The sequence below is a fragment of the Rasamsonia byssochlamydoides genome (assembly GCF_041956645.1).
Source record: "Rasamsonia byssochlamydoides strain NRRL 3658 unplaced genomic scaffold VTN77scaffold_123, whole genome shotgun sequence".
In the NCBI taxonomy this organism is placed as follows: Eukaryota; Fungi; Ascomycota; class Eurotiomycetes; order Eurotiales; family Trichocomaceae; genus Rasamsonia; species Rasamsonia byssochlamydoides.
The window spans coordinates 1-26,554 of NW_027192506.1; the positions used below are offsets into that span (position 1 = coordinate 1).

The 26,554-nt window shown below is 50.5% G+C and overlaps 13 protein-coding genes across 13 annotated transcripts; 6 read left to right on the forward strand and 7 right to left on the reverse strand.

Annotated features, from left to right (window-relative positions):
- Nucleotides 1–221: 221 nt before the first annotated feature.
- Nucleotides 222–893, forward strand: VTN77DRAFT_1351 (uncharacterized protein; the record flags this gene model as incomplete). Its single annotated transcript, XM_069417073.1, has 2 exons — nt 222–388; nt 752–893. The coding sequence occupies 2 exons, from the start codon at nt 222–224 to the stop codon at nt 891–893; spliced, it is 309 nt and encodes a 102-aa protein (XP_069272952.1).
- A 58-nt stretch (nt 894–951) lies between these two features.
- Nucleotides 952–1,843, reverse strand: VTN77DRAFT_1352 (uncharacterized protein; the record flags this gene model as incomplete). Its single annotated transcript, XM_069417074.1, has 3 exons — nt 952–1,425; nt 1,485–1,556; nt 1,613–1,843. The coding sequence occupies 3 exons, from the start codon at nt 1,841–1,843 to the stop codon at nt 952–954; spliced, it is 777 nt and encodes a 258-aa protein (XP_069272953.1).
- Nucleotides 1,844–2,552: 709 nt separating this feature from the next.
- Nucleotides 2,553–3,322, reverse strand: VTN77DRAFT_1353 (uncharacterized protein; the record flags this gene model as incomplete). Its single annotated transcript, XM_069417075.1, has 5 exons — nt 2,553–2,593; nt 2,673–2,978; nt 3,036–3,141; nt 3,199–3,253; nt 3,312–3,322. 5 exons carry the CDS (start codon nt 3,320–3,322, stop codon nt 2,553–2,555), a joined length of 519 nt encoding a protein of 172 aa, XP_069272954.1.
- A 525-nt stretch (nt 3,323–3,847) lies between these two features.
- VTN77DRAFT_1354 (40S ribosomal protein uS5) lies at nt 3,848–4,803 on the forward strand (the record flags this gene model as incomplete). Its single annotated transcript, XM_069417076.1, has 3 exons — nt 3,848–4,111; nt 4,229–4,486; nt 4,546–4,803. 3 exons carry the CDS (start codon nt 3,848–3,850, stop codon nt 4,801–4,803), a joined length of 780 nt encoding a protein of 259 aa, XP_069272955.1.
- A 1,613-nt stretch (nt 4,804–6,416) lies between these two features.
- Nucleotides 6,417–7,160, forward strand: VTN77DRAFT_1355 (uncharacterized protein; the record flags this gene model as incomplete). The annotated part of the gene is made up of 1 exon (XM_069417077.1): nt 6,417–7,160. The coding sequence occupies one exon, from the start codon at nt 6,417–6,419 to the stop codon at nt 7,158–7,160; it is 744 nt and encodes a 247-aa protein (XP_069272956.1).
- A 195-nt stretch (nt 7,161–7,355) lies between these two features.
- Nucleotides 7,356–7,820, forward strand: VTN77DRAFT_1356 (uncharacterized protein; the record flags this gene model as incomplete). The annotated part of the gene is made up of 1 exon (XM_069417078.1): nt 7,356–7,820. One exon carries the CDS (start codon nt 7,356–7,358, stop codon nt 7,818–7,820), a length of 465 nt encoding a protein of 154 aa, XP_069272957.1.
- Nucleotides 7,821–10,329: 2,509 nt separating this feature from the next.
- VTN77DRAFT_1357 (uncharacterized protein) lies at nt 10,330–11,332 on the reverse strand (the record flags this gene model as incomplete). Its single annotated transcript, XM_069417079.1, has 4 exons — nt 10,330–10,468; nt 10,541–11,025; nt 11,081–11,147; nt 11,205–11,332. 4 exons carry the CDS (start codon nt 11,330–11,332, stop codon nt 10,330–10,332), a joined length of 819 nt encoding a protein of 272 aa, XP_069272958.1.
- A 1,105-nt stretch (nt 11,333–12,437) lies between these two features.
- VTN77DRAFT_1358 (uncharacterized protein) lies at nt 12,438–15,485 on the reverse strand (the record flags this gene model as incomplete). The annotated part of the gene is made up of 1 exon (XM_069417080.1): nt 12,438–15,485. The coding sequence occupies one exon, from the start codon at nt 15,483–15,485 to the stop codon at nt 12,438–12,440; it is 3,048 nt and encodes a 1,015-aa protein (XP_069272959.1).
- A 343-nt stretch (nt 15,486–15,828) lies between these two features.
- On the reverse strand, nt 15,829–17,427 carry VTN77DRAFT_1359 (uncharacterized protein; the record flags this gene model as incomplete). The annotated part of the gene is made up of 2 exons (XM_069417081.1): nt 15,829–17,294; nt 17,364–17,427. 2 exons carry the CDS (start codon nt 17,425–17,427, stop codon nt 15,829–15,831), a joined length of 1,530 nt encoding a protein of 509 aa, XP_069272960.1.
- A 498-nt stretch (nt 17,428–17,925) lies between these two features.
- Nucleotides 17,926–21,739, forward strand: VTN77DRAFT_1360 (uncharacterized protein; the record flags this gene model as incomplete). Its single annotated transcript, XM_069417083.1, has 5 exons — nt 17,926–18,378; nt 18,440–19,086; nt 19,137–20,190; nt 20,241–20,693; nt 20,747–21,739. 5 exons carry the CDS (start codon nt 17,926–17,928, stop codon nt 21,737–21,739), a joined length of 3,600 nt encoding a protein of 1,199 aa, XP_069272961.1.
- Nucleotides 21,740–22,308: 569 nt separating this feature from the next.
- On the reverse strand, nt 22,309–23,433 carry VTN77DRAFT_1361 (uncharacterized protein; the record flags this gene model as incomplete). The annotated part of the gene is made up of 1 exon (XM_069417084.1): nt 22,309–23,433. The coding sequence occupies one exon, from the start codon at nt 23,431–23,433 to the stop codon at nt 22,309–22,311; it is 1,125 nt and encodes a 374-aa protein (XP_069272962.1).
- Nucleotides 23,434–23,715: 282 nt separating this feature from the next.
- VTN77DRAFT_1362 (uncharacterized protein) lies at nt 23,716–24,178 on the reverse strand (the record flags this gene model as incomplete). Its single annotated transcript, XM_069417085.1, has 4 exons — nt 23,716–23,744; nt 23,801–23,864; nt 23,929–23,960; nt 24,037–24,178. The coding sequence occupies 4 exons, from the start codon at nt 24,176–24,178 to the stop codon at nt 23,716–23,718; spliced, it is 267 nt and encodes an 88-aa protein (XP_069272963.1).
- A 308-nt stretch (nt 24,179–24,486) lies between these two features.
- Nucleotides 24,487–25,586, forward strand: VTN77DRAFT_1363 (uncharacterized protein; the record flags this gene model as incomplete). Its single annotated transcript, XM_069417086.1, has 2 exons — nt 24,487–25,460; nt 25,532–25,586. The coding sequence occupies 2 exons, from the start codon at nt 24,487–24,489 to the stop codon at nt 25,584–25,586; spliced, it is 1,029 nt and encodes a 342-aa protein (XP_069272964.1).
- Between the last annotated feature and the right edge of the window lie 968 nt (nt 25,587–26,554).

Here is a 26,554-nt window from a genome sequence, read left to right on the forward strand (position 1 = left end):
GGGGGGGGGAAGACGGATATCTCTACCTATCTATAGATACTATGCTATATTTTAAGAAAAGAACCTTGCTAGAAACTCATGCACTATTTATTTGTATTTGTATGCACCCTTGCAACTAGCTACTACTCGCTCTTGATTCTTAAATACCTACATACTCAATATTTCTTGCTCGCTACCCATGACATCCGTCTCAGTCCGGCAATCGGCAATTGGCTCAGTGAATGGAAGAAGAGCTGCTAGCAGTACTCCGTAGACGAGGGGAAAAGAAGGAAGTGAGGGAGAGGAGGGTAGAGGAGAGGAGAGGAGAGGAGAGGAAAGTGATTGAGAATAAGAATTGGAATTATGCAGCTAAGAATGCTGCCCTGCTCGTCACATTCAGCTTGGGCAAGTAAGTAGGTGTAACTATAAGAGGCCAAGGATTTGGTCCCTGACAAGCGTCAGGCGAGATCGTTTATCAATCATAACTATGTAGATGTAGACATTCCTAGCATTAGACGTATCTACAGGCTACCGGAATGAAGCTTTGGCTTGTTTTGTTTCGTTTTTTTTTAATCATATTTCTTGTTTAACGGATCAATGGCCAAATAAAATAGCCACAGTCATGCCAACCAAAATATAACGAGGTCGCTGAAAGGAAAAAAAGAAAAAAAAAGAAAGAAAAGGAGAAAGACAAGAGACATCAAGCAGTTCCGCGCGTATCAAGTTCGTAAATGAAATGCAACATAACATACATGCTCTGGCCGTAAAAAAGTGATAACCCACCGATGCAGGACTCGTGGCGAAGCCAGTGCCCAGATAGGAAAATTCAACGTCGAGATGATTCGCCTTCTCCCCGGCGATCATCCCTCATTCATGGTATTCATCATTCCGTTTTCCCCCTTGTCGATCCGTAGTCGTCCTCAATCCACCAATTCTTTCTCCGAGTTGAAGATGTGCGTGCAGCAAACACGCTTAGACAGTGTATTTGGCCTTTGCCCTCGTGCTGCCGCTGTGCGCACTGTCGGTGTGGCCGGAGAACTCAACAACATCCGTATCCTTCAGCCGCAGAACCTCCTTGAATCTCCGTCCAATATTCTCCAAAACCTCCTTGCCCTTCGCGGCTGAGCGGCCCTCGCCGTTCTTGTCACCAGGGATGCTCTTGCCCACAGTCCGGGTCCACAGACCGATACGGTAGAAACCCTTGCGAACGTTAACCACGACACCCATGACTTCGTTGTCATCATCGTTCTCGAGCGTCTCGCCGATAGCCGCCAGCTGAGCGTGCAACCAAAGGTCGTCGATAGGCACCGACCGCTTGTCTTTAAACGAGTACGACCATTTTCCACCGTGTTTGTTTTGCTGGTCCTCCCACTCCGGTCGGATGCCCTTCTTAAAGAGGTGGTAGTCGGCTTTCAGACCAAGCTCAGAGGTTGGAGTGATATTATTCTGCGCATGTTAGTTAGCAAAGGCTGAGAAGTACTGGTGGAAGGATGATGAGCACTTACGTAGATGCCCCAGAACTCCTCTACCGAACTGAATGTGACGACTTCCTTGAGGAGATCGTTCCAGTTGTCACCCTATCGCCAAACTGTCAGCAAACTGGTAATAATAACGACGCACACAAAATTCTCACCTTGCCGCTGGGAGGCTTCGTGAACCACAGTGTCCACTCATGCATCAAAGGGTGCTTGACGTTGAAGTTCTCTGGGTCGTGGAAGACAGTGATAATGTTGTCATTGTTGTCGCCATTTGTGTCTTTCTTTTCACCATTCTGTTCGTGTTCCTGTTCGTTCTGCTGCGCAGCGTCGGGAGCAGTGTTTTCGTCCTGCACAGGCGGGTTGCCGTTCTCAGTGGCATCAGCCATGATGAACGAGGATATGTGAGATGAGGTGAAAACGTATCAGAGGTGGTTATCACAAGAACGGTGGCTTTCGTGCAAGAGAGGGTGTGCCAAGATGTTGAGGCGAATGTCGAAGCGAAGTCACTGGGTGGGAGATTTTTATTTTGCGGCGAAGTCTGCGGAAAGAGCCAACCACAGGCTGTTCTTCAGTGAATAAGAGGAAAGGGTGAATTAGCTGGTGGCAACAGCTATCTCTGCTCCAGGCAGATGAAGGTCAGGCTCTCAGTGGTTACGGAGGTTTGTGCTGTCTCTGAAGCGAAGAAGTGAAGATTTGGTGGTCTGGAGATGTCACAGATCCAAGAGCAACTTTTCTGTTTTTAGCCACACACCTCGATTTGCAGCATCAGGTTCGCGACTGGTCCCGCCTGCGACCCGCACTAGCCTACCTACGTAATCAACCATTACAGTATTACTCCACTGCATTCACGACATTTGTAGTCTGTGCAGCACAGCACATGGATAGGAATTTATGACATTCGATTAGGAGAAATTAATTGTTGGTTTGGCAGAAAATAGTCATACATCACCAAACAGTAAATTATAAAGGAACATACACAAGCCAAGTAGCCATCTGTATTCCCCATGCGTCGATAAGCCCACCCAAACCAAGGCCCCGTCTATGTGCCCAAAAATCTAAAAGAATAAAAGACAACACAGATCTCGATAAGATGATTCACTTCTTGCTGTTAACCAAGCTCAGGAAACAATTCCAGCCTATAAAATAGCAACGTTAGCAGACCGTAGCTTACGAACGTCCACCCGACATGATGAGGCGGATGTAGACCTGACTTACCCAAGCTGACAAGATTGACCACCAGGACCCGATGTTCCAAAGGCACAATTGAGAAATTGGCCAATTGCACCGCCGGCCACAGTGTCAGGTTGGCCTTGTAAGTTGGCCAAAAAGACTTTTCCAGCTTTTCGACCGGATCATTGCCTTCCAGGATAGACATGGAAGACAGAAAGCAGAAGAGGTGCATGGGCGTAAAGATGGCTTGATCGGCAGCGACACGAGCGACGATGGTGGCACTGGTACTCCTCAGGACTATGTTGCGCTGGAGGAAGCCATACCAGCTTGTGGCAGCAGGTCCGAAGATTGCTAAAAGAGAGAAGTTAGACAAAATATTATGCAAAAGGACGAAGGAAATGAGCATACCTCCTCCGTACAGGATCATGCGGGCTGTCCGGGCGTAATCGTGCTTGTCAAAGCCTTTTCGGTCGACAAGCTGCTGAGCAAGAACATCACCAGCTCCAAACAGTGCCTGATGAAGGTCAGAAAGACAGACGGGAAATCTAGAAGACATGCGCAAGGAACCTACCGCCGTCGTAACGCTCGAAGTGAGCAGTGGCCGGGCGGCCAGCTTTGCTTGGTACCTGGCCAGAGATTAGCTCCCATTATTGTCCCAGAGATCTTGACCAACACAGGACGCACCACCGCAACATTGTGATGTATGACTAGTTATTGAAAAGGGAGGGAGGTAGAGCAATTGCTCGTATAATCTGAAGATGGAAGAATAATGTAAGAAACAGGAGCTATTGCCATGATGCCAGTTCGCGCATTCTGCCGCTGATAATTACATTGTTAGCCCTGACCCGACTCCAAGCGGAGTTGCCAATCTAGGATTCTGCCGATCAGAGATGGGGAGCTTTGGTGAAACAATTGGCGAGATTGCCCAATTAGGTTCACCGCGAAGCGCGCCTTGTGTACCCACGTGAGCGGCAGCGGAGTCACCTGACCAGCGACGGCACCCCTTTTACGGGGCCTGATTAGGTCAGATTAGGTCTTAGGGTGTAGGGCAACTTAGGGTTGCCCGCTCGCTTAGCCCACCCCAAGGGAAATTTCCTAGTGCGCCGCGGCAAGTCACACCCTCTATAGCGAGAGGACAACCTCGACGTCGACAACCCCTCAACGACACCACTTCCTTCCCGCCGTCCTTCTTCCGTCTTCAATCGCCAGATCTAGTAATCATGGCTGACGCTCCTCGTGGTCGTGGAGGATTCGGTTCGCGCGGCGACCGTGGTGGTGACCGAGGCCGCGGCCGTGGTCGTCGTGGCCGTCGCGGCGGCGCAAAGAGCGAGGAGAAGGAATGGCAGCCCGTCACGAAGCTGGGCCGTCTCGTGAAGGCTGGAAAGATCCAGAGCATGGAGCAGATCTACCTGCACTCTTTGCCCGTCAAGGAGTACCAGATTGTCGACTGGTTCCTGCCCAAGCTCAAGGATGAGGTCATGAAGGTACGGACAGATTTTGAAGAATGCGATGGATGGACAATGTGGGAGGAACGAGAAATTGCAAATCGGAAGAGGCATTGGAATGTGAAGGAATTCAGGTGCTGATGGTCCATTCAACAGATCAAACCTGTGCAGAAGCAGACCCGTGCCGGTCAGCGTACCCGTTTCAAGGCCATCGTTATCATTGGTGACGGTGAGGGTCACGTCGGTCTGGGAATTAAGACTTCCAAGGAAGTCGCAACTGCTATCCGTGCTGCCATTATCATTGCCAAGCTGAGCGTTCTGCCCATCCGGAGGGGTTACTGGGGTACCAACCTCGGTGAGCCTCACTCGCTGCCCACCAAGCAGAGTGGAAAGTGTGGTTCCGTCACTGTCAGAGTATGTCTCTTTCGCATCGAATTTTTGGTGGTTGTTTATGGGTACTGATCCTGTTGCAGCTGATCCCTGCCCCCCGTGGTACTGGTCTCGTTGCCTCTCCCGCTGTGAAGCGTCTTCTTCAGCTCGCCGGTGTCCAGGACGCCTACACTTCCTCTTCCGGTTCGACCAAGACCCTTGAGAACACGCTCAAGGCCACCTTCATGGCTGTCGGCAACACCTACGGCTTCCTGACCCCCAACTTGTGGAAGGAGACCAAGCTCATCCGGAGCCCGTTGGAGGAGTATGCTGACGTCCTGCGCGAAGGAAAGAGATATTAAGCTGTGGGGGAAATGGCTTTGTCTTTTTTTTATAATGGCTGGAGCATGACCTGTTTGCATCATTCCTAAAACTTGTTTTCTTTCTTTCCGGGGGGATCAGAGATAAAAATGACTTCTACTATGGTTTATGCGTATGCTAGGCTATGTAGCATGAAGCCAGAAAATTGAAATCTGATCCAAAATCATCCATTTTGCCTGCCTATTTATATAAATACTATTTTTGGATCGATCTCTGTCCCGAGACAAAGATCCGTAAGGTTAGGTTAGTTTTATTCTACCCGCTCGGCAGGTACTGATCAAGCTACCTACCCAGGTACCTATCAATACACCAAATATTATGTACTGTACATCACATGAGATGGCTATAGGAAACAAACGAACACAAAGTCCTCAAGCCTTCTCCCTTGTACTGTACTGTCGAGGAGGCTGTTCGAATCCCCTCTTAGATAGTCTCTTGCCAGTTTGGTCGGAGTGCAGTGGCACTGCGAAGACATCTTCAAGGGCTGACGTAACTAGCTGTATACATATAGGTGGCAGTATATGCCGGCAATCTCGCTTCGATAAGGACGGAGTTTATAATGGATGCTAGAAGAGCATGCATACACATAGCAGTCAAATATTTTCATCAGTAATAGTGGAAGAAGGGAGAATGATGTTTTTTTGTAAGCATTGCTGCTCTGCTCTGCTCGATCGAGTTCTGTGTTACCCAGTAAGCAGGACTCATGTCAATCAAGTTCAATGATCATGGACGTAGGTAGTGTAGTAAGAAGCATAATGATTGGACCAGAGCATGTGTCCTCCAAGATGGATGGCGGTGGTAAGTGATATGCGCAGTATGAAGCAATAGTGTACTGAACAACCACCCATCTATCTCCACGTTCAAATTGTGATCCTTTGTGAGCTGTAGCTGGGAGAGTAAAAAAAAAAAGGACAATGTCAGTTCCATAGATAAAGAGCCTGCCCCAGTCCAGAACTTAGAACTAGGTCAAAGAAGTCTAATAATAGCTTCCTCTGTCCAGCTCTTTCATGCCAAACCCAAAAGCATGGAACATGCTCACGAGATGTGTATATCATGCTCAAACCACAGGCTCCTCGCCGAGAAGGGCCATGAAAGGAAGTGATAAAACCCCCTTTCGCCGAGCAGTCTAAGCGGGTCTGACAGTGACGATATCAACAAGGCCACAACAACAGACACGCTGGCTATGATTTTTCTGCTCCTCCTTCATCTCTCTCGTGGATCCTGACCGACTCACACAAACGTGTCTGACAACCTCATGCAAGCTCTCCTTCGTGGTGTGTAGACATCAAAACAAAACGCAAAAAAAATGGAGAACCCTTGGCCTGAGGAGCCGCCGCTGATGGGAGCTGCGTTTTGGAGGATGCAGCATGAACTCAGGAAGAAGCAGCAGGTGGAGGAGCAGGAGAAGGAGAAGATCAGAAAGGAATGGGAAGAAAAGAAGGCAAAGATGGCTTTCCTTGAAACGGATCCTTTTGCTGGTCAGTATAAGCATATTCAGGAGGGGAGACTGGGGCAACATATTAGGAAAAAGAAACTTGCTAACTAGACGTTTGTTCTCGATGCAGATGAAAGCCCGAGAAGCGCCGGGGTCTTGATGCGCCTGAAGAGTCTGACCGATATCAAATCCATCAAACCGCTGAAACGCGTCAAAAGCGAGACGGACGTGCCCAGGGCAAAACTACACAGGCGCCGCCGTTCCATTTCGGGCGACTGGCACTACCTCTCAAGCGTCAGCTCATCAGAGGACCCGCCCCAGAGGCAGATGTTTATCAGACGCGTCCTCTCTTTTGGCACCAAGGGACACCCTCGTTCGCCCCCGCTGTCACCTTCTCCCTTTCCATTCTCGACCAACGTCTTTCTCAGAGGTGACGCCATCATCCAGTCCATGCTCCCAAGTACCAGCATGATGAAACGCAAGACCTCGCTGCCGGGCACCAAAGCCCAGGCCGAACCAGGAACCTTGCAAAACCCAATCTTCGAATTCAAGGGAGGCTCGGCCTGGATGGAGCTGAATGCCGAGCAGCCAGAGCTCTGGATTGACCTTTTCTGGCCTATTCCACTCGACGCAAGTGACGACGAGGAAGACATGCTCAACATCGAGGAGCTCAAGCCCCTCTGCTCGTTCCGCAACCTGCGCGTTCTCAAGCTGACTGGCATGATGCAGTCGTACCAGAAATACATCTGGCAGGCTGCCTGGCTCAACCACGACCTTGAAACTCTCGTTCTTGAAATGGCGCTGGAACCGCGAATTGCTGATCACTTGAAGCGGGCGTGGCCGGTGATCAAGGATGATTGGACCCCTCGCGCGAGAGCTAGTGAACATTGGGATGATTTGTGAGTATCAACTGAACACGAACCAAAACTTTCTCCGCCCCTCTTCCAGGCATTCCTCAACAAGGATAGAAGAAATATCCGACCGTCTGGTTGGTGTGAAAACTCATGCTAACATCTCCTCACCTTCTTCTGCAGTGGCAATGGTAACGGAACACTCCACGAAGGCCTCGGCGAGGGAGAGTACCTCGACAACAGAGCCATGGAGAAGGCAAAGCTGCGCGCCAGCATGATGGGACCGACCGTCTGGCAGCTCTCGATAGTCAACCTGACCCTGAGGGGCTTTGTCGTCGACGCATTTCCCTTCCACTTCTGGTTCGACGCCGAGCGTCTCAGCAAGATCACTTTCAACGACTGCATCGATGCGGGCTTCCACCTCCCCAAGACCATGGCAGGAAGAGTCACAATCGAGTTCCCGAAGCCAGTTCCCAAACAGCACGAACGACCCAGGACTGGGGTTTTCGTGAATCTCAAACAGCAGCTCAAGCTGGTCCAGCTGAAGGGCGGCAAAAAGGTTGCAGAACGCCTCTATCACCAGAAAGATGACAAGGGGAAGAAACCTATGGACGGTGCAGAAGATGCTGGTATTGCCAATAACGGGGATGAAGGGGAAAACGCCGACAAGAAAAAGCAGAAGAAGAAACGCATCAGCGTGTTCGGCAAGTGAAGCGACACATGATTCTTCGATTCACTTGCCATCATACTCGACTGCAATCGACCAGGTGGATAATTAATACGAGTCTTTTTACGAATATGAAAACGTTTCAAGGACAACAGAACGGTGTTGGTCACTGATATCTGGATGACATTGGGATGTTACGAGGGTTGTTGATTGTAACTTGTATCCTAGGAATAATCCCTGAATGGTATCCTCTCCCACGTGACGGGTAATCTCCGCTTGCTTGCTTCACTGCCGCTCGGATCCCCTTATACTCCTCCTTATCGTACTCCAGAAAAGCGAAGTCTCTACTATTAGAGTACAAAAAGAGAATGAATGGTTCCGAGTGCAAGTCCTCGCCGGGTTTTCGGCATCGGAAAAAAAATCAATACTCTTCCTGTTGTGACCTGTTGCATTGGGTTGACGACAGTTTTGCACGCGTTCAATCAAGTTTCAATGAAATTGATTCTGTTAACGATTGATAATAGGAAGATTTCGTGAACACAAACAGATAACTGCAAGGGCAATCTCCCCCTCTCGAGTTGCTGTTAAGCACTCCAAAAATTTCAAAAAAATAAAACTTGCGCCCCCGAAGGGAACACATCTCTTAAATTTTCGAGTGTGTCGCCTTAACCACTAGGCCAAGGTGCCGTTTTTCTAAGTAAAATGTAGAAAAGGAAAAATGCCTAACATAGCAGCTACTTTAGACGCACTCGGCCCAGCTGTCCTTTTTTACATTTTTCTAGATAGTAAAACAGTAGGGGGTCAAGGTCCTACCTCTCGTGTCGATTAGTGCATATCATTATGATGCACTCCTCCATTGCTTTTTCATCCCATATATATAATGAAAACCAGTCTTTTAAATAGTAGATGGTTAGGGCAGGATCTGCCACGGTGCACCTAAACCTTAGATTAGGTGGCAACTGGTGGCTTCTTCTGATCAATCAAGAGCCTCATGCTTACCTCTTTTTTGGGCCATAATATCCTTGATAGCTGGGCATGGCTTCCTGTCAATGGAAGCAATCAAGATGATCAATGTTTTTTTTTTACTAGAGACTAGAACGCACACACCCCCCTTTGATTGAACCCGTGAAACCAGACTGACTGCCTAAGCAGGCAACTCTCCAGACTAGGCGTTGAACTCTTACAAAACGAACCTTTTTATAGGCCAACAAGGCTCACAAAAAAAAACAAAAACTGGCTTTCTTCCCTTTCTAACTCTGCTCAGTGACGGTTATGCCTCTTCAGCTTCACATAACAACTTTCTCACCGACTTGGTTTTTCCTTCTCCATGCCCATGGGACTTGCAAATTCGGCTGTAAAGAAATGGGGTTTCACAACTCCACAGATTCAAGGCAGTAGACAACTCTTTCCTTTGCTTCTTCTTTTTCTTCTTCCTTTGATCAATACTTTGTGGGCTTCTTTTCCGAGTAGAGGTTCCAATAATTCTCCTCCTCACGCCCACACCTCTTGCAATCATAGTATTGTGGATTTCTCTCCCCCCCCCCCCCCCCCCCCCCCTCAAACAAATTTTTTTGGGTTTTTCCCCCCCCCCCCCCCCCCTTTCCCTAGGACACTTTCATGGAGTTTTTGCTAGGGCCATAGTCAAATCCTAGTATAGGCATTGGCACTTATGCTTAATCATCCTTATAGTAAGGCCCCGGAAGAATATACTTTTGTCTTTATGGATGGTAAGGGTGACTGACGAAGGTGAAAACGGTCATAGGTAACCGAGACAGGGTTTAAGATTTTAGAAGTTAGGTATTCATGTTCAAATAAAATCAGGAAGAACTTCAGAATTCCAGATCGTACCCAAGGCCAGTGTAGCCTCGCGCAGTTAACTGTTTGCGAACCTTGTGGACCCTCCCTGGGTGAAGGTCAACTTTGATGTGGCGCGTAGATGTGTTCGATATAGGCAATGATTTTATCGAGCATGGGAATGACATAATGATTCAGCACTAGCTATTCTCATTTTTTTTTACCTAGAAAAAGAGAAGGTTCTCCTTTCATAATCGATGATTTTCATTCCACTGAACTCCGTTACAAAGGACAGGCATGTAATAGTAGATTTAAATTTTATATAAAAATATCAGCAACATTTTGGTCCCCGCTCGTCCACATACCTGTAATTGATCATAATTGACCGTGACTTGTCCTCCAGTAATGCAAAAGGTGAAAGGAATTTCTCTAGAGTACGTCATCAATTGTGCAATTTGATCATTCACGGTTTGCACGTGCACGTCCCCTGGTTACCTGTTTCCACAGCAGCTTCCCCTAAATACGATGCTGGAGAGTAAATTATGATCTTTCTCATATCCAGCTAGTTGCAAGATCTGAAAAGCACCGCAGACGAGGTACTGGCTTAACATTTAAGCTCCCTCGGGCTCACCAACGCGAATTGCACCCTCGTTACAATGACCATGAGCCCAGAAACCATCCACGTACAGTGGACTAGAATCGCTGTCAGTAGGGTATCTCTCTAATCTAGCAGGGCGAAAATGGAGGGAATCGGGTGAACCTACCATGCTTCCCTGCTGTCGTGTGTGAGCAGAAGCCAGAATCCGAAAACTGCTTGAGTCAGGATGTCGAGGATCGCCCAAACGATGGTCTCGGAGTCCAGAGTGAGTCTGTGAGCGAGAGGCGATGCCGCAAGGATGCTAAGGATTGCGTCAGCAAGCATGGAAAAAAATCCAGCACGTCTGAAGAAAGGCCATGATGTAGATACGCACATGGGATATAGTGCCATCACAAGTAAGGTCGCCCCCGAAAACGAGCCAAAGAACCTCTGCGTCTGCTGGTTCCGCTGGGTGCTGGCGCGGCTGCCATTGAACCCGACCTGGTAAATGACGGTCAGGTAGCTAATGCAGCTGATGGTGTACCAGACCCAGAGGCGTTCGTGGCGCGCAAAGGTGGCGATGAGACCGGAGACGAACATGATCAGGTCCGCAGAGATGGCAACGAGGAGGCTGGCACCATTCATGCCAGACACAAGTGCGAGATTGATGATGATGAGCGGGTTCGTCAGAATCCAGTTGACGTAACGAGCCCAGAACACCTGACGCAAATACTCCTGCTTCGTGTCGGGAACATGGCGGTGATATTCATGCGTACAGGCGTACTTCCAGGCGATGCCATCCCCCGTGGCCATGGCCAGGTAGGCGAGGAAGGAGATGGTCGTAATCAGGGAAGTCAGGATGTGGAATAGGCGTTTGTGCTGAAAGCCGCAGAATTAGTTTTGCTATCTTGTTTTACTAGAGCTTCGAACGTACCACTTGGACCCGGGAAGCCAGGACATAGAAGCAGAGGGAAGAGATTCCCATGAGCACGACCACGACCCTGCAAGAGGATTTGTATGAGCTCTTTGATTGCCACGGGATGACATTCGAAGCTTACCACAACGTGCGCTTTCCCGCGTCATGAATATGCTGGAAGACAGGCGTATCCCCGGGAATCACAGTAGGAACGGGCCCAACAGTGCTTGTAGGAATAGGGGGCGGAACCACCGCGGTGTGACTGATCATTGTTGCTATTGCTGTCCCTTTCTTTCTAGTTCTTCTCTATCACAAGACGGGCGTTTGTGAGTTTGCAAAGAACTGATTGTCGCTTAGCAGCCGTAGAAACAAATTATGAAGTATTGGTATTGTGCGGGTAAGATGATATTATCGTTTTCTGCTTGCGGCAGGTGCGATAGAACTGCATAGCTTCCTATGAATGGTTAAATAGAACCTACCTCCTGTGCTCATCTCTAATCCTCGATGACGACATGCACTGTATGACACTCGCAACAAACCTTCGCGTGGAAAAAAGCAACTTTGGTTCGCCTGTGGAACCTCTCCTCCCACTGGATTGGCTCCTCAAAGCACAAGAAGAGCCCTACTTATTGGAAATTGTTGGTATTGAGGGAGAGTAGGCAGGTTTATTCCGATTCCAACTAAGCAGTTCAACTTTCAGGCCATGGGGAATCGGTAAGACACTCTCACACCTCAGGATCATGCCCTTTGCTTTATCGATCGACGGTGATTATTGACTCCTCGAAACCTGCTGAGAGGCCACACTCGCTTTGTCAGCAAACAAATGAAGAGTGCCTGCTCAGGCTGCTGTCGTAAAAAGATTCATCATTGTCGTCATCGTTACGCCGTTGACGTGTTGGAATGGAGAAAGCCGTGATCTGGAAAGGTAAATTAACCAGGCAGCTGCCAGCCTGTCACTGGCGAGGCGATAAGGCTACAATTGCGACAGTACACCTGCTATACGATGAGTGTGCTCAATATGCAGAGAAAATATTCCAGTTTGGGAGGCAAATGTGTATTCATGTCTCCGCCTTGCTTTGCTCAGTACAATCAATCTGACATTGTGCTTTGCCATGATGTTCTTTCTCGGACTGGATGGCGAAGCGATCCAGCTACACTCATTATTGGTCGGGATTTGCGGACACAACAGTGACAGAATGGATTCAATTCGATCCTTAGTAATAATGGCCTCTTTTGCCTCGGGTTTCCCAGGCAGGCTGTGTATCGAGCAGGACACGAAAAGAAAAAACAGATCCTAATATTCCATGGTATCGTACAGTCTATAGTACAGGGGAGATATAACTGACATGAGGGCATATATACTCGAGCGTCGCGACTAGTTGACTGGCGTAGTGTCAGAGCTTGGAGAAGCAGGTGTAGAGGCATCAAGTGCGCGGACTACGTCCTCACACCGCTCACAGAGCGTGTCTTCATTCGGCGCCGGCTCGGGCACCACATATCTCCAGCACCGGGGACATTTCGAGTCCAGGGGTGCGTAAACACTGACGGCCCCCTTTTGTCCATTTGGTAGCTCGAAGTCTTCGGTATAGCTCCATTTCGCCTTGGACATGTTCGCAGGTCCCGGTTCTCCCTGCGCGCTGAGCGTCACTGAGGAGACGACGAAGAGGTCGGGCAGTTCATCGAGGTACTGGTGAAAGACGGACTCGTTAACAGACTTCTCGGAAACCCAGATGTGAATAAATGACTGCAGCGACGAGCCCATTTCTTTCTTAGACCGAGCATTTTCTTGCACGGCCTTGACCACGGAATTGACGGCCATTAGATCAAGGAAATCCTTTTCGAGAGCGCTGTTGTGCCATTCAGAGGGAGGCACAGCTGCGATGCGTCTCAGAGGATGTTCACATTGATCTTTGATCACAGCAGGAGTGTGTTCCCAGGACTCCTCAACGAGCATAGGAGTAATGGGGGCTAACACCTCCTGCAAGTAATTCAAGATATGGAAGAGAGTCGTCTGCGCCGCCCGCCTGCTCGGGCTATCTTCAGCTTCCGTGTAGAGCCGGTCCTTAATAGTTTCCATGTAGAACGCCGAGAATTCAAGATTTGCCCATCGGTTCAGGGCGTTGACGGCTCTGTAGAACTCGAAATTATCACAGGCGTTCCGGCACGTGTCGGCCAGATTCGCCAGGTGCAATAGTGCGAGACGATCGATTTTGTGGAGTTCCTGGTACGGACGAACCTTGCTCGCATCAAAGTCTGCCAAGGCACCCAGCAGGAGCTTGAATGTCACGCGGTACTTATGCAGGCTAGTGTTGATCGTCTGGAGCACCTGCTGCCCGATCACCACGTCCCGAGTGTAATCGCTGCTTGCAACCCAGAGGCGAAGTGCATCCGGCCCGAGAGCATCATAGACTGGGCCAGTGGATTCCACTTGCTTCTTGCCTTTGCCTTTCTTCTGTTTCAGAGGAGGAAGAAGGGTTCCATCCATGATGGCATCCGGGTGGATGACGTTGCCAATGGACTTGCTCATCTTGCGCGCATCTTGGTCTAGAGTAAACCCATGGGTAATAAGATGCTTGAACGGCGCCTTCGGCGTGCTGGTCTTGTCTGAAGCGAGCTGGTGCGCAATAAACGTCAGGAGCCCCGATTGGAACCAGCCTCGGTGCTGATCCGTTCCTTCAAGATAGACATCTGCAGGACGGTCACTTCCAGGAGACGCATCCTCTACCTGGGTCCAACTGGTCCCACTGTCAAACCACACGTCCATAGTATCGGTGCCCCGTCGGTAACCCGTGGAAGAAGACTGTTGGAGTGAAGCAGGTATCCATGCTGGATCATCTGGGTCGTCCGTCCACCAGGCATCAATACCGCGCTCCTCGATCACGCCCATGATATGCGACACGCTCTCTTTTGTCAAGACCGCCTCACCTGTCCCGCGATGGTAAAGGGCAGGAATAGGGACACCCCAGGCGCGTTGACGAGAGATGCACCACTCACTCCGGTTCTTCACAAAACTTTCTAATCGCTGTTTGCCAGAAGAGGGAATGAAGCGCACATCCTCTAATGCGGCCACGGCAGCTTCACGGATATCGGCCACATCCGCAAACCATTGTTCGGTAGCACGGATAATGATGGGGCGCTTGGATCGCCAGTCATAAGGATACTTGTGTTGGTATTGATGCTTGGTAAGCAGCCAGCCCTCCGATTCAATATACTCCAGAACAGCAGCGTTTCCATCTTCCAGGACACTCTTCCCACTTAGTCTAGCTGGGTCACTAGGCATTGCCTTGTCCGTGAACCTGCCCTCATCGTTGACTGGAGCGTATGCGGGAATTCCGTGAGCAAGACAGACCTCGTAGTCCTCCATGCCATGACCGGGAGCGCAATGGACCAGTCCAGACCCAGAATCTGCAGTAACAAAATCTGCAGCAATGATCGGCTGTCCGTCAACGCCCGGTCGTTGGAACAGGGGCCTGTAAGTCGTTTGATCCCGTAGTTCAGAACCCAGAATGGATGGCACAAGAACAGGAAGTTCCTCTTTCAACATTCCCTGGAGATATTCCAAACGAGCTTTCGCGATGAGCAGCTGGCCGTGTCTGTCTGAGTGGACAACCATGTACTCGAGCGAGTCGCTAACCGCAATAGCAGCATTGGCAGGAAGCGTCCAGGGAGTAGTGGTCCAGATAACAGCGCTGAGGTTTGAAAGATCCACCAACGGGTTATCTTTCAATTGCGATGGAGCAGTCAGCAGCGGGAACTTAACGAGCGCTGCAGTCGACACATGATCGTCCTTGTATTCCAGTTCTGCCTCTGCGAGAGCTGTGCCCGTTGAGGGCGACCAGTAGACAGGCTTGAACCTCCGGTATATCAGACCTCTGTCCACCATCTCCCGAAACACCCCCAGTTGCTTCATCTCGAAGCCCTTGTCCATCGTCTTCCAATGACCCTCCCAATCTCCCATGACAGCCCAGCCGCGGAAACCCTTCATTTGTTGCGCAACTGTTCTTTCCGCCAGCTCTCGCGCAGCTTTCCGGATCACCGCAGCACCTGCTGTACCTTTCAGCTCACTCAACTCTTTCTGCGCCTGCAGCGCTTTGAGCTCAATGGGCAGCCCATGGCAATCCCACCCCGGCACATAATTGACCCTTCTTCCCCGCGCCAACTGTACGCGGCATATGATGTCCTTGAGAATCTTGTTCAACGCGTGTCCGACGTGGAGGTCGCCATTGGCATAAGGGGGGCCATCGTGAAGGACAAAGGTTCCGTGTGCAGGCCTCGTGCGGCGCTGCCATGCGTACAGGTCGTCAGTACATCGTTGTAAGTATTTCGCCTGATCGGCCAGGGACACACGAGCCGGAAACGTCGACCGCGGTAGCTTGAGTGTCGACGACCAGGACCGCGTGAGCGACTGCGGCAGTTCCGGCATGCTACCGCTGCAGCATATCCTGCCTCTGGCTCGTGTGTTGCTCGAATTGAGGGAGTGGTCCTCTGTGCAGTGCTGAATGTGACGGTTTTTGAGATGCTCCGAGAAAATGCATGGCGCGGGTAAGGTTACGCGATATTACCGATCACACGGTACAACAATGGTCAAAAATTGGTTCAATCGGTAAGGCCAATACAGTAATAAATTACGCCTCCGCGTATCAGAAAGAATTTCCATTCAGATGGTGGCATCAAAACTATAACCCATGATGTGTATCGACGAATCATTAATCCAAAGGAAAAGATAACCACACTCCAAGAATCCTAGAATTCCAATCAACCCATCACTAATAGACCGTCATGCAGCTGACTGCCCCGTTCTTCAACACCTCAAACAGCAGTCCGGGAAATCCAAACAGCTCCGTATTGCCTAATCCCTGGCCGCCATCTTGACCAGCTGATGATGACCGATGCCTTCCTGCACTGTCTTCCCAACCACCAAGGAATTCGACGCTGCTTTCTGGACTGTCTCCCCAACCTCTGTTGAGCACCATCCCGCGCTGGAGGGCCCTTTCCTCCGCGGCGCTCGAGTAAGAACCTTTCCATACTTCCTTGAGCCGCCGGGAGACCTCATCATAGTGCGTTTCGGATGTCAGACAGTCGCCCGAAGAATCCAGCAGAATCTTCCAGCGGCTCCGCCGATGGCGGTTAAAAGGGTACGATCCCGGGACATTGCCGTGGACGATGAGTTTGGTGACAGTCAAGTGAGATGAGGAAGTTGGAGGCGACGGGTCTGGAAGATCGGATCCTGGAAATGCAGGGCCTGGCGTGGTGGGGTAGGAAATGAAGGCGTCGAAGCCGTGGTGGAAGTAGTTGAAGAAACATTCATTGGGCAGAGATGACGGGTCAACATCAGCGGCGGGAGAAATCTCATCGTCCGAATCCTCCGTGATGCTGTTATTCGACGACTGATCGGTATCCGGAGTATCCATACCAAGACCTGGAGAGGGACTCGTCCGGCGCGGACACGCGACCCCGGCAGCGCCATGAATTGATATGCGGCGGTCGTTCTTGCGGTATATAGCGTCAGGTGGACCCAACTCTGCAATCAGATCCTGCGGAGTTGTTTCAGAGAGCGTGATCAAGAATGGCGGGCTAGATCGTCGCAGGAGTTCTATTTTGCCCGCCCCTAGAACCCTAATCTCTTCTATCTCGTCCGGAACAGCGTCTCTGCCCTTTCCGATTAACGCTGGAGAGCGTGGATAGTGTGGAGCGGCTGTGAACAGGCGATTGCGTGCTTCAGACCATGAAGAGCCTTGGAAAATGGCCATGGATGTTGCCGGGCCTGCTGCGGAGGATGAGAGCAATGCCACGAAGTCACATTGGTCTGACCATGCTGAGTGTTGTAAGGGAAAGGAGAAGGCGACGCCAGGGTATGACAAAACGTAAGTCCCATACGGGGAGTGATCCGTGGGCGGAATATACTCTCCTGGGTAGGAAGGTCCAAACAAACGATTGTAGACGTGACGAAAGCTGGGCCCAGCATGGGAGGTAGGCTGCTCTTGGGGTTTCACGCTCTTGACGACTTCATGGTTCTTGTATACAAGCGGGATTCTTGAAAAATCTAAGACTTCGATCAGACGCAGTCTCTGATCGGGACCATCGAACCGAAGACGCAGCCCGTTCGAGGGTAGGTGTATAATGACAGGTTCATGCAGCGGATCAGTGGAAGAATAGGCGACATCGATTGCGGGATACGTATGGGGATGTGACTTTAGACGACTAAGAACGTTATGAAGCGAGCTTCCCAGGGCTGTGCAGTAAACCGGCTCAGTTAGCAGACCCTTCCAACGAAGAATTCAAGATCATGATGGAGACTTGCTCAAAAAGCCCAGGCCCTTTCCAGGGAAGACCTGGGCTGCTGCGGGCATCCTGGCGGTCGACATCGCGGATGCGGGTTTAGGCTACCTGCTCATGACGGAGCGGTGAACTTCCAAGTCGACGATGAGCCGATGGAATGCAGCCAAGACGACATATGCACCGTCAGAATCAAGAACGAAGGAGGAGAAACCTGATACTTCCTTCTGGTATTAATCCATGTAATGCTCTGATGCAGTCATGCCGCGGGTGATCGATCATGTGAGGGGGCCTGATGACGCCCGCGATTCTGCCCGCTCTCCTCACCGCCTTCCCGGAAGGTGCACGAACGCTTTGTTTACCTTTTCCCTTGTTCATCCGCCCCAAACACAAGTTGCACAACCCCGTTCGACTCCCTGCTGTAGGTACGCTTTCAAGGGTCCACCCCCACCGCCAACTTGACTATTGTCCTGGGTTGGACTCTGTGGAGTTGAATTTTTGGTATTTGTCATACCTTTCTCTTTGAGTTACAGTCAGAAACGAAGACTCGTCCACAAGACAACTATTTACAACGCTGCCGTCGCGTCATGGCAGGCCAGCAACGGCCTACCTCCGGGCAGGCGACGAGAAGGACCGCGATCCGCCAGCCTTCACGGCGGGTAGCCTCTGCGATGGCCGACCGCACAGAGTCACCTGCTGAGGCCTTGAAGCCTGCGAACACCAACCTATCGCGTGTGCAGAGATCCCCGAGCGCGCAGTCTACTGCCGGTTCCAAGCGGAAAGAGAGAGAGTATGATCCCACGACAGCTGAAGACACCAATATCCACGTTGTGGTCCGCTGTCGAGGGCGGAATGAGCGCGAGATCAAAGAAAACAGTGGCGTTGTTGTCTCAACAGAGGGTGTCAGAGGGAAGAGCGTAGAACTGTCCATGGGACCCAATGCCGTGAGCAACAAGACCTACCACTTCGATAAAGTTTTCTCTCCCGCGGCGGACCAAGCAATTATCTTTGAGGATGTTGTGGTACCCATGCTGAACGAGGTATTTTTTTTCAGTCGCAAGCATACTCCTTCGCAGCGTTTGACTAATCATGGCTTGCTAGATGCTTTCTGGGTACAACTGTACCATCTTTGCGTACGGCCAGACCGGGACGGGAAAGACATATACAATGTCAGGAGACATGACGGATACTTTAGGAATTCTCTCAGACAATGCAGGCATAATTCCCCGCGTGCTTTATGCACTCTTTCAAAGGCTGGAAGAGAAAGAATACACCGTGAAATGTTCTTTTATAGAACTGTATAACGAGGAACTGCGCGACCTTCTCTCACCGGAAGAGAATTCCAAATTGAAAATATTTGAGAACGAGTCCAAGAAAGGCCAGACCGGCAGCACGTTAGTGCAGGGCATGGAGGAAACCTACATCGAGTCCGCCTCGGCCGGAATCAAGCTGCTGCAGACTGGGAGCCACCGACGCCAGGTTGCTGCGACCAAGTGCAACGATTTAAGTTCGCGAAGCCACACCATCTTCACCATCACGACATACGTGAAACGAACCACCGAGTCGGGCGAGGAATATATCAGTTCTGGCAAACTGAATCTAGTCGACCTTGCGGGTAGTGAAAACATTCAGCGAAGCGGAGCAGATAATAAACGCGCTGCCGAAGCAGGCCTTATCAATAGGAGTTTGCTGACATTGGGGCGAGTGATTAACGCCCTGGTGGACAAGAGTTCTCATATTCCTTACAGGTATGCAGTGCCGCTTGGAGTGTATCTAAGATGTTCACTAACTCGAGCAGAGAGTCAAAACTCACACGATTGCTCCAAGATTCTTTGGGAGGACAGACAAAGACCTGCATCATCGCCACGATATCACCTGCCCGAAGTAATCTAGAAGAGACCATTTCAACCTTGGACTATGCCTTCAGGGCCAAGAACATCCGCAATAAGCCGCAGATTAACTCCACTATGTCGAAGAAGACTCTCCTTCGTGAATTCACCTCTGAGATCGAAAGGCTGAAGAGCGATCTCATCGCCACAAGGCATCGAAATGGTGTCTACCTTTCGACTGAGGCATACGAAGAGATGACAGTCGAGAGCGAGTCACGCAGAATTGTCAATGAGGAGCTGAGAGCAAAAATCGAGACCATGGAGGCCAGTCTCCGGAACAAAGTGCAGGAGCTTTTCACCCTGACGAGCAACTTCAACAACTTGAAGAAAGACAACGAGGAGACTCGCGCCGCACTGGATGAAACAAACGACGTGCTAGAGAAGACAGAGATCGTCCTGCGAGATACGAAACGCCAGCTCGAACAAGAGGAGATGTTACGTAAAGCCCACCAGGACACGGAAGAGCAACTTTATGGCATCGGGAGGGAACTGCTGTCAAAGTTGGACCAGACTGTGGAACACGTGAACGGCTTACACTCGAAGCTGCGCCGCAAATCTGATCTTCATAATTTGAATCGCGAAACTTGGGAAGCCTCGACGGCAGAGGTCATCGACGTGACAAAGCTGGTTGACGCCAGAGTGGAGGCGTTTCAGTCGCAGCACTCAAGTCTAATTGCAGATTTATATACGAAGATCAACCACTTTGTTGCATCGGAGGTCAATCATGTGCAGTCCCGCCAGGCTGAGCTAAACGAATATACATCGCGATTGGATGAGGCAGAAGCTAGAGCGACCGAGCAAACCTCCAAGGCGCACGATGAGATGAACGGGGTTCTTGAAGAAATTAAGGTCCTGCGGGAGGATGTCAAAGAGAAAGTAGGCGAGGGCCTGAACGGTCTATCAGCAGCAGCGGCGCGGATATCTAAGGAGGTTATTAGTGAATTGACCGACTTTCACACTGAGGTAAGCTAGCCCATGGCTTAATCGAGGCAGGCCAGTACTGATTGATACAGCTCCATTCCTCCTATACTTCTCTTGGGCGAGACTTGAAAGCCTTGTTTGAGAAGATGACGGAACATCTCGAAGCACAAAAAGCCGAAGTGAACGAGTTGCGATCACAGCTCCAGGAAGCAAATCGTCGGGTTATCGAAGCCAACCAAGCAGCTTCGTCCAGATTGCAGCAGGCCCTGGAAGAGGAACGCGAAAACGCTGAGGCTGACCGTGCGGATCTTCTCTCCCAGATCAAGCTATTACTAGAAGATTCCGGACAGAAACAGGCTGCTCGTCTAAAGAGTCGAGTCGACTCTATCAGATCAGACATGGCGTCTTCCGGTGAGACGCTGGAGCAAGCCAGCCGCACGTACCAGGAGCGGATGGACGAGTGGAACCGCAAAGAGGACCAACTCATCGAGGAGGTGACCAGTTCTAGGGACACTATCAAGAATAGGATGCAGAACGATTGGACTGTAAGATTTGTGCATGCCAACAGCTATCTTGATGACGTGCTAACGATCTTCAGATTTTTGATGAGCGTAATGCATCGATCCAAAAGGCGACAGAGTCTGTCCACCAGGAGACCGTCCGAATTGTGGATGCTCAGATGCAAGGCATGGCTTCGCAGATGGAGGCTCTCGACGATTTCGTCACGAAAGCACGATCTCAAAATGGCCTTCATCACGATGCACATCTGGGCAATCTAAAAGAACTGGCCACGAGTGTTCGTGGATCATACGCGGCTCTGCAAGACAAATTCAGTGGTCTCGACAACCGTGTTCGTACCTTCCAGGACGACGCAATCCGGCACAATGATATCGTAGAGGAATCCATAGCTCCATTCTCTGAAGATGTTCGAGAAGCTCTCACGGAACTCCGAACCAGCATCCAGAATGCACCGTTCAACGAGTACAAGCCAACCGGCACCACTCCACCCAGGACCACCTATGAGTATCCCACCGTGCTGCCGCGGACTGAATCACATGATACTTTGATTGCAAAGCTGAGGCAGGTGAAGACTCCTCCTCTGTCGCCACTGGATGGAGAGGAAGCAGGGCCGCTTTTAGGATCGCCGTCAAAAACTCGGGTATACAATGACGCTGACGAGGTAGGAAATCTCCAACCTACCACCACCGCAGTCACATCATCCAACACGGGACTTAGGGAGGTCGATATAAACGTCGTCGCGAGACCACTTGTCTCTAGCACAAATGCTGGCCCGACGGACTTATCGGCATCATCATCGACCGGATCGAGATCTAGTTCTGAAAACGAGATCTCCTCCACAGAAAAAAATGATGACGATCCGGCCCCGCCACCTCTGAAGAAACAACAGCTTTCTTCCACCACAGCAACCACAGAAAGCAAACTTCCTCAAAAGATTATCACCCGTCGGATGGCGGCGGCCGGAATGCTGTCAGAAGGCAGGGAGAATGTCATGCCACTCAGTCTCCCAAGTTGTGGTGGTGGACCTAATACCCACGGACGACGGTTGAGAAATCGGCCCTCGTCTGGATAGGAATAGAAGAGGTTTCGAGCATGTATATCATTTTACTTGACTGTTGAAAATGGGGTTGAACATGGGATTTGTTTTGTTTTGTTTGTCTCTGGCTGTGTCTGCTTGGACAGATAGATAAGATACCCTTGTTGGATAGATGAGGTCTGTCTCATTTTTGTTTTTTTTTTGTCGGAAATGGAAGGGAGTTTTTACGGTGCGGGGATAGTTGTCTGTCTTTCTTTTTCTTTTCTTTCTTGTTTTCTTTTTGGTCGATGGCGGATGCGTTCGTTCAAAGGAAAGAATGATATCTTCAAGGTTCCAGGGATAGTTGGGTCGTCAACTAATTAAATTGTGTGCGTGCAAACTGATTTTTTTTTTCTTTCTTGTAGGGACTACGCCTGGTATTTTTATATTTTTCCTTGAATCGGTTAAAGTATAACACGCCCAGATGGAATAGAAGTAAATATAGTATGCATATTGGGTTTCATCATCCAATGATCGATGGCGTAAGCAGAAATAGTAAGGATATGAGGATGTCGTGTCCATCCGGAGTGCCTTTTCTTTGTCTCGTCCATGCTGGGGCGGACTCCCTACTCTTGTTTTGGATGTGGATGGGATCCTCCAGGTGCAAGTTCCACGGCCTCATCGTGTGTCTGTTCCTCGCCCCTCTCTCTAATGTCGGCAGCGTTATTATCGCTACCATGGCCCGTGTCCTCTGTATCGCCTGCCCTGCTCAATCCCGGTCTTCGTGGGGGATAGTCGCCTCCCGCTTCGATGACGCGCCTCAATTCCCCCATCCGCTTCTCGAATTGCTCCATCATCTCCTCCAGAGTCTGATCCTTGTTGTCCTCCCCCCTTGCGGGTGCTATGTCTCGGGGAAATCCGGACGTCCCCTCGATCTTGAGCATGAGAGCTCCGCTTGATGAAGGGGAAGAGGATGGCTCGCCGCTGTGGTGATTGTTGAAAGTGTCAAAGGAAGGAGCGGGGCTGAGCTGGGTGCTGAGCACCTGCCAGTCCGGCGTGAGGCTGTGAGCGGAGGCGATTCTGAACGCTTGGCCTGGTTGTTGAGGTTGCTGCTGCTGAGCAGGAGAAGTGGACATAGACGCTGCACCCGCCGCAGTGGCGATCTGCGTCGCGGTATCCGGAGCTGACGAGGCTCCGTGCCCATGTTGCTGCGGAACAGATGGCTCCAAATCCACGATGATGTAGCGCTCCCTCACTCCTGGAATCGGGGGTGGCAGTAATGATTGCTTCCTGGAGCCAGAGGGCCCCGTCTCCGGTCCCTCTTCCACATACCCTTGGTCGCCTTGCTCCAGATGATGATGCCGTCCCAGAGGTTCATTGCCCGTCTCCAATGCGCGCAAGGCTGCCTCCGTCACCAGCTCTGGATCATCGTCCGAGAAGATGTAGTGGACGGTCGGGTGGTAGTATTCGGAGGAATTCGCATCCTCGATGAGGGTGAAGAACGGCTTGAATCCGGGCCCCGAGGGGTTCACGAGATCTTCCTGTTGCTCGTCGAGCGGCCCTGAATGACCCCCTGTCTGCACGGGGTCCGGCGAAGCTGTGGCATGCTCGGTTTGCTGCTGCTGCTGCTGCTGTTCCGACAGTCGTCGCTCGATAGTCCGCGGCCGCGGTGAACTCGTGTTACCTCGCAGAGACTGCTTGGAGGAAGATGACGACGACAGGGTAGGGGTGTGATGTTTTGGTAGAGACATCTCCGGCTACTAGGGCTACATGGTTGGAATTGGTTCCATGTAGAGGGGCGTGTACATAGGTATGGCTGGAATGAAGGAAGGAGAGCATCCCGTCTAAGTTGGAGCTGTCCGAGCATGCTTATCGATAGTGTCACATGACCACCAACGCCTGGCACAAGGGTCTCTCTATAATACACAGACAGAAAAAGAATAGATACAGAATGCACACAAAGGGTATCATATATACATCTCATAATCATCAGCAGCAACTGTTCTGTTGGACTTGGTTCTGTAGAAAGAATCTCATGCGTCGCTTTGTTTCCATTCGAATTCTGGAATGACCCAGTGAGCAAAGGACTGCCATGAAGAGAGCAGGAGGAAAACTTACTTTGTCTGCACATCGGGCAGAGCCCTTTGGAAGTCTCCTGCTGGATCCAGGTGAGAAGGCAATGCTATTAGGACAAGAATTAGAGCTTGGCCAGAATAATAAGATCGAGATCGAGACTGAGACCGCACCATGTGGAAGGAATGGCCACATTTTCCGAGCACTGCACCGAGAATTTTTCGCACTCTCATTAGCTTCTCCTGGTCAGAAAAACATGACAGGGAATTGTCCAGACATACACAGGGAGCAATCATCGCCGGGAAATTTGCAGGTGGGACAGGTGCCATCGAACTGAACGCGACAGATACCGCACACCTCATCCTCGGGCATGTCCCAGCGCCACGACGCGACCGCATGCCACTCCTTGATAGTGACCTTCATTGTTGCGGGAATCAGACAGCGAAACAGTAGAAAGGAAATGAAAATGACCAAAAGCGGAAGAGTGACAGAGACGAAATCTTGTTTTGAGGTACCAGCAATCTTGATTGAAGATGGGTCATGTCGAATCAATGATGTTTATGCGTTTTTAGATTCACCCAACTAACTTAAAATGGCGCGATAAGAAGCACTCCGCATCTCCCTATCCCAGCCCCCGCATGAGGCACATACTTCTCCTGTCTTTTCAATCCGTCATCATGGCCGCTCATTGTCGTATCAATTAGTGCTGTAAAGCCAATTGCACAAAAACCATGGCTCTTGCAGCAGTGCGTTCCTCGTTGAGACCCTCTTTATTCCCGACTCGAGTGGGACGCTGCGCCATCACCATGGCGTCGCAGCAGCACCGCCAACTCTCGTTTTCGTCCTATCTCGTTACTCCTCAGGAACTCAATGATGCTCTGAAGAAATATCCCCCGAGCAAGATCTCAACGGCACCTCGTGTCGTGCCTCTGTGCGCGGCATGGTTCATGCCAAATGACCCCGAAGGACGCAAAGGGATCGATGTCTTCCGCAAGAGCCATATTCCGCATGCCCGCTTCTTCGATCTTGACGCCATCAAGGATGATGACTCTCCTTACCCTCACATGTTGCCTACGAGCGAGCGCTTTGCGGAGGCGATGAGCGAACTGGGCATCCGCCGAGACGACGAGGTGGTGGTTTACGATACCCAAGAGCTGGGAATCTTCAGTGCACCACGTGTAGGATGGACACTGAGGGTCTTTGGGCATCCCAATGTCCACGTCCTGAACAACTACAAGTTATGGGTTGAGCAAGGATTCCCGACCGAGTCTGGGGATCCGGAGCCCGTAGAGAAGACGAATTACCCCGTTCCGTCGTATGAAACCGATCGAGTCGTCCTTTTCCCAGAAATGAAGGAGATTGCCAAAGATTATGGAAAGGAAGGAGCTGACGAGACGGAGATCTTGGATGCGCGATCCTACGGCCGCTGGGCGGGCACGGAAAAGGAGCCGCGTCCTGGTCTGCCGTCTGGACATATGCCTGGTTCCAAGAGCCTTCCATTCCAAGAGCTCCTCGACCCTGAAACCAAGACCTTTCTTCCCGTATCGGAATTGCGGAAGGTCTTTGAGCAGAAAGGGGTGGATCCGTCTAAGACCATCATCAGCTCGTGTGGAACCGGCGTGACAGCGGCCATCATTGAGACCGCGCTGGCCGTGGCAGAGTATGGGGACCCGGCGAAGAGGCGATTGTACGACGGCAGCTGGACGTGAGTTCTCCCTTGTTTAGCTAACCCATCTTTGGACGAGCTGACTACAGATCACGACTAACGGGTTGCAGTGAGTGGGCGCAGCGTGTAACCGAGGATAGCGGCTTGATTCGGAAAGCAAACTGATTCTATAAGTTGATAGTTTTATGGGTTGTCTGGGAATTTCCGGTTTCCAGATGGGACGGAATGATAGAAGCGAGTGATCTGTTGCAGTGTTCAACACTGCACGCTTTCATTTTCCAGCTCTTGACTTGAGGACCATTGTCTCGTGCTCTCTGTACAAGTGATCAACAAAAATTACCCTGTGCCATAATCTTCGTAGTCTTATCATGCAAGTGAATGCTCTCCAAGGGCATGTAGGACGTCTGCTGCCATTGACAAAGAACTGCTACATGTTCCGAAACGAGACCAATAAGCTGGAAGAAATCTGGCAGGTGAGGTTGCAACCTCTTATTAATTACAAGGATGAAGCATTGAGAATAACGTCATTTGTCTCTTTTTCCTTCACTTGATGGTTGGCCAGTACTGTTACATAAAATATATAATCGAATCTTAGGAGCGAGTTGCCGCGCATTGTCCTAATTCTAAATTATACTGTACTACTGAAATAGCGAATATCATTCCCCTGTTATAGAAGAATATGGGCCTATAGAAGAAAAGAAAAGAAAAGAAAATGAAATCCTGTGAATACCTTCAATCCTACATAATGTACCGAACGGTTGGCTTAGTCATGGCGGGTTCCGTTCATCTCCCGGGAGTCGCATTCCCCCCGTCGCTTTTCTCCCCATTCAGCTTGAGGATTCACCATTTGTGTATTGTCTACCCCTCAGGCCATGAGTGAGGTACCTCAAGATAAGATGCTGCAGACCACCTTATCCTGTCAGTCTCGTTCCCATCGTGAGCAAACCTCATCCCGTCCTCTTTTTTTTCTCAGCGTCGAGGTATCTTGGACCACCATCGATCGGATTCCTCATCGCTGACCCGACCACCAAACCCCCACATTCCCCTCCAGCCACTCTATCCGGTATATGCACTGGCTGACTTCTTCTGCCGATCTCAGTCGTCGCACTGAAATCGAGTAGCTCTCCGATATA